This window comes from Marmota marmota, unplaced genomic scaffold (genome assembly GCF_001458135.2).
Source record: "Marmota marmota marmota unplaced genomic scaffold, marMar, whole genome shotgun sequence".
NCBI lineage: Eukaryota > Metazoa > Chordata > Mammalia > Rodentia > Sciuridae > Marmota > Marmota marmota.
In genome coordinates this window covers 10,073,209-10,087,067 of record NW_025999944.1, presented here as the reverse complement: position 1 = coordinate 10,087,067, position 13,859 = coordinate 10,073,209, and the positions used below count along the sequence as shown (strand labels likewise).

General features: G+C 46.5%; 2 protein-coding genes across 5 annotated transcripts in view; one reads left to right on the top strand and one right to left on the bottom strand.

Moving 5' to 3' along the window:
* The window catches only part of Sh2d4a (SH2 domain containing 4A), a 64,617-nt gene extending 59,896 nt beyond the window's left edge, over positions 1 to 4,721 (top strand). For all 4 annotated transcript variants that reach the window (XM_015499541.2, XM_015499538.2, XM_048801651.1 and 1 more), the window contains 2 exons: positions 1,263 to 1,483; positions 1,920 to 4,721. In XM_015499541.2, the coding sequence (XP_015355027.1) occupies positions 1,263 to 1,483; positions 1,920 to 2,012 (314 nt within the window). In that variant the 3' untranslated portion in view covers positions 2,013 to 4,721. The remainder of the gene's footprint in view (positions 1 to 1,262; positions 1,484 to 1,919) is intronic.
* A 3,311-nt stretch (positions 4,722 to 8,032) lies between these two features.
* Positions 8,033 to 13,859, bottom strand: part of Csgalnact1 (chondroitin sulfate N-acetylgalactosaminyltransferase 1) — a 176,792-nt gene continuing 170,965 nt past the window's right edge. Inside the window, exons 9-10 of the mRNA XM_015499536.2 lie at positions 12,977 to 13,058; positions 8,033 to 9,927 (exon numbers count right to left, since the gene is read on the bottom strand). Coding sequence (XP_015355022.1) covers positions 9,644 to 9,927; positions 12,977 to 13,058 — 366 coding nt within the window. The 3' untranslated portion in view covers positions 8,033 to 9,643. The remainder of the gene's footprint in view (positions 9,928 to 12,976; positions 13,059 to 13,859) is intronic.

Here is a 13,859-nt window from a genome sequence, read left to right as displayed (position 1 = left end):
TCACATTGCTGAGGCTGGCTTTGAACTCTTGAACCTCATGCCTCAGCCTCCTGAGCCACTGAGATTACAGGCATGCACCACTGTGCCCAGCCCTATCTCTTTCTTGAAGTAATATTTGCTACCTGTATATGCTCTCTTATCTCTTTGTTGGAGTGATCAATTATTGCCTGTAATTGCTCTCTTATATTACTCTATGCTTCACAGATCATTTTAACTATGTACGTTCTGAACTCCTCTGACATTTCATCTACTGTGCTGTCCATGGATTCTCTTATTGTAGCATCTTGGTTTGTTTGGGGCATTTCCTTCCCTTGTTTTTTCATGTTGTTCATGTGTCTTCCTCTTTAGCTGTGTGGGTCTGAGGTATTACAGTTTCTACTCTAAAATCTTGTAGTTATAATCTTGTAGTCCCTGAAGGTTATCAATGTCTCACCTCTGGTGTAACCAGGTCTGGAGGGACCTTGGTGATGGTCTTCCTGGTTCTGGCTATTCTGCCTGGACAGAAGCTGGCAGGACAGCCACACGTTGGTAGATGAGGCACTGTAGGGTGGTTGGTCTCCTTCTCCGCGCATCAGGCTGGGGTTGGTCTGCTCCGCCTCCTCTGCGAGTGGGGCCAGGGAGTGGTGACAGTTTGAAGCACTTGCAGATCTGGGCCTTCTGGTTGTGTCTCTAACTTGCTGACTCTCCTTGACCAGGCGGTCTCAACCGCAGCACTATTAACACTTTGGGCTGGACAATTCTTTCTAGTGTGAGGCCATCCTGTGCATTATAAGCACCCCTGCCTCTACCCACTGGATGCCTTATAGAACCCCCACCTGTCACAACCAAAAATGTCCTCTCAGACATTGCCAGATGTCACCGTGGTTGAGAACCACTGTTTTAGGTCTATTCAGGTCTGATCACTCCCCAGGCCTCTGAGTCCTCATCAACAGGCTGTGGTGGCCTGAGGAGAGATCTTTAAGTCCCCTCCAGATCTGACACTGCTAGTACAACCATCAAGGTATCCTGCCAGACCCTCACAGGCTGCTATAAGTAAGTCCCTAAATGTGCTTTTCCTAAAGAATGCTCTCATTTATACTGTCCCTTTACCTTACGATGTATCCCTGTCCAGTTACCAAATACCGTATTCCTAAGATGCCCCAAACACACATAAAATGGCTCTGATTTTTATCCAACTAAACTTTATCCACACGGCTGCATTGAATAGGGGAAAGCTTGGGAAATGATTTGGCTGAAATACCTGCTTCTCTTCCCTCCCACAGGAATTCTCACACTAAAGAAAGCCAACGAACTCCTGAGCACGGGCCTGCCCGGCACTTTTCTGATCCGAGTGAGCGAGAAGATGAAGGGCTATGCCTTGTCCTACCTGTCGGAGGAGGGCTGCAAACACTTCCTGATAGATGCCTCTGCCGACTCCTACAGCTTCCTGGGTGTGGACCAGCTGCAGCATGCCACCCTGGCAGATTTGGTGGAATATCACAAGGTGAAGCGATTCAGAAACTTAATTCGCCTTGTGAATTATCTTCCCGCAGCAGCTCTAACCAAGCAAGGCAATTACCAGGGGAAAAAATGATTGAGACAAGAAACGTGGGGATTAGTCTTTGATAATTCTCATTCTTAATTGCATTTCCTTTATCGTGGAACCAAGTTCCTCCTCAGATACTCGGGGAGACCCCCCTGGGCAGAGAATACAAGAGATGCTAACAAATTGTGCACATATCGATCATATCTCAAGAGTCTTAAGTCAGAATTCAAACCCTAAAGGGAAAGAGTGTGTAGATGAGAAAAATCTCTTTTAAGATCATCATAAACTGATGAAGCTTTGTACAAATCAAGGGCAGAGGGGTGGTGTCCCCTGAGGAGGTAGGAAGGGCATGTACCTCATAGCCCAGCTTAACTCTGTGCCTTTTGATTGACAGGAGGAGCCCATAACTTCCCTGGGGAAAGAACTGCTGCTCTACCCTTGTGGGCAGCAGGAACAGCCACCTGACTACCTGGAGCTCTTTGAGTGACACTGTCCATCTAGGTTATCCTACAGCCTCTGACTGGGCTTTCCTGAACAGACACTCTGAAACAGACATTTGTGTGTGAAGCCAACCCCGCAGCAGAGCCAATACCGATCAATGGAACACGTCCCCAGAGTCCTTGTTGAAATCTCTCTTCTGCACAAATGCTGGAGTTTAATGTCAAGGGAAAAATATCTCTGCCTTATCTGCACTCTAAAAGTAACAGGAGATGACGTGCCATGAAGGATATGATGTCCACGTCTGTCAGATGAAGTGAACAAAGAAGAAACTGAAACCTTTTAGGAATTAAGGTGTACTTCAAAAAACAGTAGCTCCTATGAACTATTTTGTGATGTCTACATTCTCTCTTTGTATAATCTCAAAAGATCTCAGGGTCTTGTTTAATGAAGTTCCATCTTAGCTTTGGAATGCTGGCCAAAAAGTCCTTACTGATGGCTGAGAGGACAGTCAAAACACATCTCCTTACCATGCACGTTGGAGACTGAATGTAAGAGACAGAAAAATAGGAATTATGAGTGTAAATTGAATAGGAAAATTTAAAATGTAGGATGAGAGACTTAGCATGTATAAAATACATCTGGACTATAGGAAAGTGAGCAAATTTCTGTGAGTTTGTTTCTGTATTCTGGGGACAAGGGACAGCACTTGCTCTGCCTGCTTTGGCTCCGAGAGTGCACTAGAAAGAATGAAGCACAGTCACATCTAAGTTGTCATCTATTGATGGTGCACAGACAAGAACAGAACACACGAGCTATTTGGATACTACTTGAGGATACTACTCCTTCTAGGTTAAAAGAGAAAAAATTCAAGACGTAAATTTTTACAGTTGCCACCTTCCATAAAGGACTCTTTCCTAATGAACTTGAGTTGGAACATTTGGCCTTCACACATAGCTATATTGGGGCTTCTGCCATTTGGTGCAGGGAAGACACAAAAATTATTTTGGGCTATGTTGGTATATATAGCCAGGGGTCTCTTTACTTTCATTTTTGTCAAGTACACAGTAAATGCTTTCATTGCAGGCTGCAATGCACATGTCTTTCTTAGAACACAAGTTTTCCACAATTGTATCTTTTTTTTTTTTTTTTACAATTGTATCTTTAAACAACACTTCTGTTTGAATTGTGTTGTTCTCTTCCTTAGGAGTAGCTATAAGTCTTACTTAGATTTCTCTTCTTTGCCTTCTGTTTTTGTGACTACTCCTCATTGTTTTTATCTGTCTCTTCTTTCTGGTGCATTTTAGGGGAGCTGATTATCTGTCCTTTCTACGTGAGAGACTGATTTTTCTGCAGTGTTAATTCTGCTGTGTACTGCATCCAGTGTGGATGTTAGTACCAGGACTACATTTCCTGGTTCCTTGCTATCCTTCCCTCTCTCCCTATGCAGGGATCTTTAGACTTTATACCACTGCCCTAGATTGAGAACTATCAAGAGGCTGAAATGATCAAAGTATTCTCATTTTAATGTATGATGTAAACATTAGAGAGACCCCAGCAGAATTGGGTTTGGCTCCTGCCTATACCATTAACTAACTGTGTGGAATCTTAAAGCAGAAAATTTACTAAGTCTGGACTTCAGCTTCTTCATTTATAAAATAGATGTTACTAAAGCCACTTGGGTTCTGAGGATTAGAAGAAAAAATATGCTATGTGCCTGGCAGAGAGAAAATGCTGCATAAATGGCAGTTATTCCCAGTGAATTGTGGATTCAACAAAGCCAGCGTCCATGTGCTCCTGGCCTCCCCTACATTAGCTCAGTTTATACCACCAGTGGGCTCTGTATCCTACCATTTCCTGGAGTTTCTAGGGTGATATTAAAGGGGAGAGGGAAACTTAAAGTGTAAGGGATGTCATGATGATCTATAGAAGACCTTAGCTAGTCGATCTGCAGAGAACGGCTCATGCAGTTTGCATCTGAAGTGGCAGGGAGGTGGGGGTGTTTTCTTTCTTTTTTTAAAATTTTGTACCAGAGATTGAACTCAGGGGCACTCGGCCACTGAGCCACCTCCCCAGCCCTATTTTGTATTTTATTTAGAGACAGGCTCTCACTGAGTTGCTTAGTGCCTCACTTTTGCTAAGGCTGGCTTTGAACCTGTGATCCTCCTGTCTCAGCCTCCCCAGAGGCTGGGATTACAGGTGTGAGCTGCTGGCCCAGCAGAAGGGTCGTTTTCTAATGTTTTTGACAAGGCCCAAGTTAGCAGGGACCAGTGTTCACCCCCAAATTGGCCATTAACAAACTGACTCAGTTGCCCAGGGATTCCTGATCACAAACCCCCGAGTGTCTGTCTTCTTTTTGAGCAGGAGGCATTACTTTGGGACTTATTCTTCCTGTCTTCCAACAGTTCAGGCAGTACCAGGGCTAAGTCTAGTGACCAGAAATGGGGCAAGCCTCATCACCTGTGTCTGTCAGAAACAGCTCCAGCTTTTCTTCAGTTGAAAGGACGTTCCTTTAGGTGGTCTTCCCCCCTTGTGAGTTAAGATCCCAGTAACGCTCCCCAGCTCTGAGCCTCAAGAACCAGGCAAAATGGCCAGTGTCTTTTCTTTGGGGGGCTATCCTCATCATGTGGCCACAGGCCACTCCTACGATTGCTGACAGCCCCACATGCTAAGGGTGGAGTTTTACACAGTTCTGTTTGAGGCTTGTAACTAGAAGAAAGAAATAGTTGTTAAATAAAACTTTCCTTCAGTTTTTGGATTTGAGTGTCTTTCTGGATTTTTTCTTTTTATAATTTTAATTTTTAAAATCCTTTTCAAATAAGCTTTAACACCCTAGCAGGCAGATGATGTTTATTGTTGTTTTTAAACATGGCTGAAGGGTGGGTTTGTAAACTGCAGAAAGTCAGAGCCAAGGTGGAGGGAGCTTCTTGGAGTGTACTTACCTTTTTTTTTTTTTTTTTTTTTAGGTGTTGGGGATTGAACCCAGGGCCTTGTGTATGAGAGGCAAACACTCTACCAACTGAGCTATGTCCCCAGCCCCTGGAGTATACTTATCTTCTTTCAACCTAAAGTGTCTGGCTGCCAACTTGATGAGGAGTAAGGGCTACATTTAGTTCCCCCAATCACCCACACCAGGTGGAAGGACACTGGGTGAGCCCTGGGCAGAGGCCACTGTGGGTGGCCCGGGCCTCCCAGAATCTAGGCTGACAGCGAAGGAACACAGCCCGCTTCTCTCCCCAGAGTGTCCTCTGCCTTCCATGGCTGTGACTGTCCCCTGGCACCCTCCTTAACCCCTCCCCACGGTCCCTGTCTGCCTTCTTGTTAGAGTTGCCCATAAGCCAGAAACAGCCCAGGGGACCCTGGGTCTGATTCAAAGGCTCAGTAGAGCAAAGACATTTTGAAAGGCACCTCTGCCGACAGGAAGGAACATATTCTGTGTTGGAAAAAAAATACACACACACACACACACACACACACACACCACCCCAAACCCCCAACCAACTGGCACAGTCCCCACATTTTTTGGCAGGAACAGCAAAGCCCTAAGCCCTGCCAGGAGAAACAGCTTTGAATTAAAATATAAAGGTAATCAGAATATGGATCACACAAAGCTGCCAGGTATTTGATGTGTGCTGGGAATAAAACACACCTACCCCACTAAAGAGCAGCCCAAGGTCATTATCTCTAATCAGCACCTCTCAGAAACAGATCAAGTCTTTTTTTAAAAAAACAGAAGTATTCCCACCTGCTCTCCCCTCTGACTCAAGACCCTCTTCAAATTTCACCTCTTGGAATCCTGCATGAGTGCTTCAGTCCCAAGTGGAGCAGAGATTACTGCAGATAGATGGAGGTGCAGGGGGCTTGGCTACTCAACTGTCTGGACGGCAGATTAACAAGTTTCATTCCTCTCTAGGTTTCTCAGGTGGGGCTGAGGTGCAGGTAAAGGTGGGATGGGCTCTGGACTTGCCCCAGGCCAAAGCTCCTCCCCGTGGAGCTTCAAGCCCTTCTGGAGCTTGAGGTGGGACACTGACAGGGAGTCCTGGAGGCAGCTGGTTTGTGGTGGGGCCTCTGGGGAAATTCCTCCATGTTTCTGAGCCTCAGTTTTCTGCCCCTGGAAAATGGAAGTCATGATCTCCCTTACCTTAGAAAGTTGGTATGATGAACAGAAGGTTCCTGGCTGAGCTCCTTGTTTCAGAAACACCAAATGCATCCAAACTGCCCGGGGGAACATCAGCTCCAAATCACCCCATGTGGAAGTCGAGGTAGAAAGGATCCATTATATTTTACATTTACATTAACTTTTCTTCACACACATGGATACAGTTTTCACAATGACAAAAACAAAGGACAACAGCATACATGATGTTCTCATCATCCCCAATGCATGGCCTGTAATGTCTTATTACATCCAAGAAGTGCTGGGCATCGCGAAAAGCTTAGCAGACACTTGCCAGATACGCAGTTGTAAATAAGGGGTGTGTGTTGAGTACGAGACCTAAATACCTGCTGTGTGCCTAACAAGTCCTACTGCTTCATCCCTATGGACTCACCAAACTTTACAAATGGATGACATACTCGTGATAGCCTTCATCACCCTGAACGAGGAAACAGATATGGGAGACGTTGAGTGACTCGCTTAAGATCATGTAAGTTGCAAGTGGAAGAGCTGGTCTTTGAATCCTGGTTATCTAGCTGGAGAAGCCACGATCTTAGCTACCACACTGCACTGAATCCTGGTAAGAGTAGATAAAATTAGATAACAGAGGATTTTTCCTGAAACAAAAATTAGTAGTTAGGTTACGTGCAGCTAGGTGCAAGTCCTTCATCTCTGACGTATGGAAACAGTAAAGTTGACCACATTTGTGAATACAAGGGGGCAGGGATGGAAAGTAGAAGGTTGGAGGGAAAACAGCACAAGGAGGTCCAGGTGTCACCCAAAGGCAGTGGTGTTGGTAAATACTTAACAACTGGCTGAGACTGTCATGGAGGGAGGAGCTGAGAAGAGGTACCTACTGGCTCTCTCACGTGGTGCATGGGTACTGTTGCTTGGAGGAGACCCCAGCTCAGCGACATGCAGGGCTGGTTACCAGGCAATTGACAGGACGCAGGAACAGTGGAGATGCAGAGTTGAAAGGGGCCTTCCACCCAGTGCCTCCTGGTTCTGCAGGCCAGTTTCTTGACTGCTTTCCTTTGTTGTGTAAGTTTAAATTCCTGTCTCCTGCTCATGCTCCAATGGGCCCTTCTCCAGCCTTCTTGATCCATGCCTTAGGCAGGCCATGCGGATAGATCATGTACACAGATTCTTTGGTGGGCCTCTCTTCTTTTATAAAACCGCACTACCTAGCTAAGCTTTAAAAATTGAATATATTTTCTCTTCAGCCATCCTCAGAAACTTTAAAAGCCTAATTCATGAACACTGTCCTGGGCGTCTGCAACATACAGTGTAGTCAAGGATGAAAGTTTGTTTAGCCCACAGAGTGCAGCCTAGTCTGCACCACCCGAGGCACTTAAACTTGCTTAATTCCATGACCAAGTATTTGATCACCATCTTTGCTGGAAATGTAACCTCCTGCCCCTGGGAGAATATGGTCAAGAGGATACAGGTCCATCAGCACCCATCTGGCAGGACCACTGCTCAGACAGGTCAGATGTGTGTGCCCTGAAGTCTCTGGTATCACCACAGTGTGTGAAAATGCTCAGGGTGGAAAGGGGCCTTGGAAATAAACTCAAAAGGGCAAGTAAAACATATACAGAATCCAGGCTTTTCAATATATCCTCTTCTCTCTCTAGTCTGGTGGTTCTCAATCAGGGGTGATTCCCAGGGGACATTTGACAATGATTGGAGACACTCTGATTGTCTAAACTGGATGGGAGATATTGGTGGCATCTAGTGGGTAGAATCAGGTAGGGACACTGCCTAATATCCTACAATGCACAAAACCTCCTCCCAACCCAGAAAAGAGTTATGCAGCCCAAAATATCAGCAGTACCAAGGTTGAGAAGCCCTGATCTACATGTACAATGTTTCCCCCAAACAAGATATGGTATTTTTACTCCAAGAAAAAAAAATCAAATCCACAAGTTGTGTTTTATTAGCTGTTCAATGCCACCTTCCATTCATATCTTGTGTTTTAATGAAATTTTATGAACTACCAGTACAAATCAATACAATTTTTTTAACACACTAACAGCTTGAATGTTCTTGAAGCCTTTAAACAATGAGTTTACTGTGGGCAAACAGAAGGCAAGGAATCAGAGAGATAATTAGCTCATGCATCTGGTGCTGGCTAATAAATAAATAATTCTCACATGGATGTAGAAACCACTCAATGTTAACTGTATTTATTTTTAAAAAATAGTTTGAAACTGTAATCAAATGCAATTTTCAGAAGCATCTTGGTGATTGGGTAGAACTGCTTAATTTTAAAAATAATTAAGTGACTTCCACCTAGCCCGGGGTGAGTGAACATGTAGCAAAAACGTCCATCTCACTGGGTTCTGGCAGATGGATTGATCTTTCACAAAATATATATTTCTGTATTTCTTCTTATGGAATCCAGAAACCAGGAAAAGCACCCTGCTTTGAAAAGAGATTGTTTGGTTCATAACTTTGGTTTATTGAAACAGGTAAGAAAGTGGTCCCCATTTCCCCTGAGGAGGAAATGTGTCCTCTGACTTTTAGATATCCCAAGATATCATGAGTCTGAGTGAGTTTCCTTTTCCATTATGGTGAAAGTGTCCTTCAGTTTTCCTCCAGTGTTCAGTTGCTCCTCTTAGGATATACTCTTCAGATAAAATTTATGCCTCTTTCTCTCAGTAGCCCCAGACCAGGCCTTCCCAATGTCTCAAGGCCTGCCGCCCCGTGCCTGACAGGACCCGCATCTGAAGTCCCGGATGTGTTGTCAATCTCTGAACTGAAAAGTTTTCCTAATGCATCTCAAAATATCTTCTCGAAAATGTAACATATGCTACTTTGTGCTTCCTTAGTAAGGCTTGCAAGTCGGTAATTAAATTAGCAGAGTATAACTTGCAAGCAAAAAAAAAAGTGCATTTGTAAATAAAATAAACAGAGATGGTTAAAAGGACATCCAAAAGACAAGCAGATTATTTGGGGTTAATCTTGAGGGGAAATGATATGATATTTATGGTTTCTCCTCTGGTTCTTTTGATCTTGCTCACTGTTCTCATAAGGGAGAGCAGAGATCCACATTTCACAAGGTCTCCTCTGCTGCCTTCCAATACTCCAGCCTCCCTAGAAACAAGAGCCTGACTGGTATAATCATTCATACGAGGAGAAATGTGCCTTTCATTCTAATAAACTTTTTACAAAAGTGGGCTTAATTCATGAATATTTCAATGAGCAGAGAAAACAACAGATCTCGTTTTGTTGTAAACATCATCAGAACCTCCACACCAGCAGGCTTATCTTCTCATAACCATTCTGCCTTTGTCAGACACTTCTCGGGGTGCATCTGGGCTACATTTGCAGGCAAAGTAGTGATTGGAATTCCTGTTGCATAAAGCCAAATAGAGAGAAATTGGAGGCTTTCTCCTCCGGTCTCTTTTGCTCATCAGATTCTTTCTTTCATCCTTTATGGAAGTCTCTTCCTTGTGCAGCCACTCTTTGGGGGAATTGCAAAAGGAGAAAAGAAACATTCTCCCACCATCCATCCCTGGAGTTCATGTCTTCTTGCTGCTTGTCTTCTGTTTGCGAAGGTGAGCCTCTATCTCATGCCGGAAGACCAGCATCCCCAGCTGCCCGTGCGACGCCTCGTTCATGGCCTTGGACTGCATGCACATCTTGTACTGCTCGGGGGTCAGCTCGTCCATACAGCGCTTCTCGTGCCAGAGGTGGAAGAGTCCCCGCACGGGCGTCCGCACCACTATGAGGTTGCTGTGGAGATACTTCCGGTACAGGTGCACATCCTCTCCACCCCAGCCTTTGATGTCCAAATCAAATCCACCTGTGGGGAGAGAACACTGTTCAGGCATGGGCCGCTCTGATCTATCCCGGCTTCCCTGAGGGGCTCAGCCACAGAACTTTGCAAGAAGAGGGGTGTGCTTCACTGCCCCTCCAAGTTACCAGAGCACCCATCTGGGTCAGAGGCCCTGGAAATGCCCAACAGGGAGATGACCTTCATGGCAGACAGCACCAAGCTCTAGAGATAACAAGACCTGCAGCAGAATCTCGAGCATCTGTCGGCTTGGAAGAGCCATCAGCAATACTGATGAGCAGCCAGGATGAAGTGCTTCAGCTTTCCAACTAGAAACCTCCCCTGCCCACACAGGCAAGGTGGAGTGAACCTGGATTGCAGTGTGGAAAAACCAGGCCCACAAAAGCACTCTTCCTTTCCTGGGTCACGGTGGCCCTGACCTTCCCTGTGATTTCCCCTCACGCTGGGGATGTCAGTCATCTTGAAAGGGCCGGCCTCACAGTTCCCAGTTCTTCTTGAAAATATTGTTTTCACGTATAAGGAATGCCTTTGGCAAAGTCTGCCACTATCGGCCAAAGCCTCACCTTTCTTAACCTATGACCCACCCCCCCATCCCAAGCAGGAAGCACTGGCCTTCTGTCCTGGTTCTTGTCTCACCTGAGAGATTTACTCACCTCAGATCTCACAGCAGAGACGGGATCTCAACATCCCTTCTCAGACATTCTCATGGAGCCTCTTTATTTCCTGTTCAGGGCTATTGCTGGAACCCCAAGGTGGGGCTCAGGCATCAGGTGGGGAGGGTAGGGAGCCACAACCAACCACCCCCTGGCTGTGTTTATGAGTGACTGTGACCCCTCAGTGGGCACAGGCAAAGGAAGGGGACCAATGATGAGTCGGGGGGTCAGAATTTGTGTGCTGATTCTCTTGGAAGCTGCCACTTACCCTCTCGAATTTTAGATTTTTTTATCCTTAAATGAAATAAATATCATAACCAAATAAGCTAGTAATGTAAGGGGCTGGTAGCTACAATTGATTTATTACTATTACTATTATTATTTGTTAAATACTAGGTGCAAAAAAAGACACGGGAAAGTTCAGGAAGCCATCTGTGAAAAATCAGCTTGTAACCAGGGAGATTTTAGGTTTAACCTTGGGAACTATCTGTGGCATTCCCACGCAATAGATTGCCCAAGGCACATGACCCCTATCTTCACTCTGCTAGGAAGACCTCTCATGGTCGCTCTGGGGATGGGTGTTGGGAACTGGACAGCCCACTGTTAGCCATTTTTAGAGAAGAACGTTCTATGGAAGGACTTTGATGTCCCCTGTTATAAATAAAGCAGGTGTGGGCTCCATTTTGCCATAGCACAGAAGCTCGATCCCTGTGACCTGCTAGCCCGTCCTGTCCTGCCCCTGCTTTTTGAAATTATTTTTCTGTGTCCTGGGGTTTTCTCTTCGTTCTATGTTTCCTAGGTTTTATTTCTCATCCAGCCCATGCCACTGAGGGGAGCCCCATTTCCACTGCCCACGCAGGACGTGGGCAGGATGCAAGTAAGTACAAGCTTGCCAGGAATGGGGTCTCACCAGGTCCCACAGGCTCTGAGGTTACAGGGGTGGCTTCCGGAGGAACAGCACCCTCCCCAGCCTGCTGTGCTTCCTGTTTTTCAAGCTCAGTGATGTCCATCTTTAGGAGAATCCAAAATGATAAACATATACTGAGTCCAAATATGAAAGATCCAAGAGGAGAATGCAATATGATAAACGTATTGATACAAATCCAAAATAGATACACACGGGCGTCCACACAATCATCTCTGTATACAGTGCGAGGAAACAGAGTTCCTTGGAATGGAAATCTTTAGCTACATTCCCAAAATATCATTTTGGGGGATTTGAATGGACACAATCATAAAGACACCAAAGAACACCTGTTGTCAGTTGCTGAGTATCCTCAGCAGCTGCCACTCAGGGACCAGCACCTCTTAGGGGACGTGACTTCAGATGGTTTGGTTTTATCACTTTTTTTTTTTTAATGCTAGGGAGGGAACCCAGGACCTGTGCATGCTAGGCAAGTGCTCTACCACCGAGCCCCCCCAGCCCTTCTTTTAAACCTGATGGTTTCTCTGGGTTCTAGGGTCCCTATAGCCCATCAGAATCTGCTCTGAACAAGACAAACCTACAAAACAGGGGCTGCTCCTGTACCTTGGTTTTAAAACAGGAAGCTCTAGGGTTTGGGCCTGAGAGGGAGGAGACTGGGAGGGAGAAAGACAGAGCTCCGGGGAGGACTGGGGGAAGGACCCCAGGGCCAGTTTCTGGCCTGCTCCTTCTTAACCTAGTCATCTGTAACCCACATTCCAGTCCCTCCAGAGGCACATATGAAAGCACCACTAAGGGGGGGGGGAGGTATTTCCAAGGGGGACAGGAGACTCTGTGTCCTTATCCCAGCTACATCCCACTGTGAAACCCCAGGAAGTCCCCTTGCCTCTGGTAACTCTGGTCTGCACAGCTGGAACCTGAGGGCCTTTCCTCTCTGTGCTCTGGAATCCCACAGGTGTGTGTGTGTGTGTGTGTGTGTGTACTGTACACATGTGTATGAGCATCTGTGTGACTATGGGCTTGTGAGTCATGTGCAAGTGGACAGCAGCTACACACTCTGTCAGGGTTTGAAGTGACATCTGACATCTCTAAGAGTTCAGCAGAGAGAAACCTGGGTCCCTTCTCGCAGGATTTTCCTAACTTTCTGGTTTCCCTCCGGCCCTTACCGGAGGCTCAGGAAGTCAGTAGGAGAGGCGGGGCACTGCGCCCAGAGGCCATGTGGGAGGGGGTGTGGGACAGCCTGCCCCAGGGCTGCTTCTGTGCCACAAGGACAGACAGCCAAGGTGCTGTAGAGACTAAGGGGCCTATGGCTGTCCACCCTCAAGCCTGACTTAGGCTAGCAGGTGAGGACGTGGAGAACACATTGGTTAAGAAAACCACACCACTCTTCATCACCGCTCCTAGGCTCCCAGACATGGGCGTTCCCTAAGGCCTGTGCGGGCAGTGGCCTCCGGGTGGCAGCAGAGACGCAGCTTTGCCTCACCTATGTTGATGAAGTCTGACCGATACTGACAAGTCATCCCAAATCCGAAGTCTCTCCAAAATCCAGTTTCCTTCTTTATGACCTACAAGGAGAGCACTGTCAGATACGGCCCAGAAAAACAGTCTTCACACGCTCCTGTGAGCAGTGCTGAAGAGGGAGCCCATCCCACCGCCCATAAACAGCCCCAGCCCCAGGGGAGACAGATGGATCTGATCCTCACAGACAGGAATACAGTAAGCTCACCAGTTCCAAAAAAAATGGGGCCTTGTGATTTTTGGCACCTCTGGGTGGAATGTTTCTAGGGTGTAGGCATGAAAACACACACACACACACACACACACATACACACACACACAGGCAGGAGAGCAAGTTTTTAGGCAGTGCCATGGAAAAGCCACCTACGTGTCTGGCCCCATCCCAGTGCCAGAGAGAAGTTGAGGCCTGGGCCTCTCACACAGGCCCCGGGCAGGGAGCCAGCAGAGGGCTCAGAAAGTTGAGAAAAGGGATGGAGAGAACAAGTCGGGATTCAGCTGTCCTGGCACAGCCCACAAACACCACTCCCTCCGGGAATAAAAAGAAACTTCGCTCTGTTCCAGGCTCCCCAGCTCCGAAACTTCTCTCTCGCTGAGGAAAAGGGCGCTCAGAGGCCAGGCCCTGCAGGAAGACGCTGCCCACTCATCCAGGCTGCTCCAGGAAGGCCACCCAGAGGTGCCAGCCTACAGGGCTGCCGAGAGGCCATCCAAGCTGCGACTGTCTAAAAAAAGTGAGACCTGGCTCCGCTCAGTCTCTTGCTTTGCAAGTAAATTTCCAGGAGATTTGCTGAGGCAGCAAAATGTTTTGAAAAATTTATATATATATATATATATATATATATATATATATA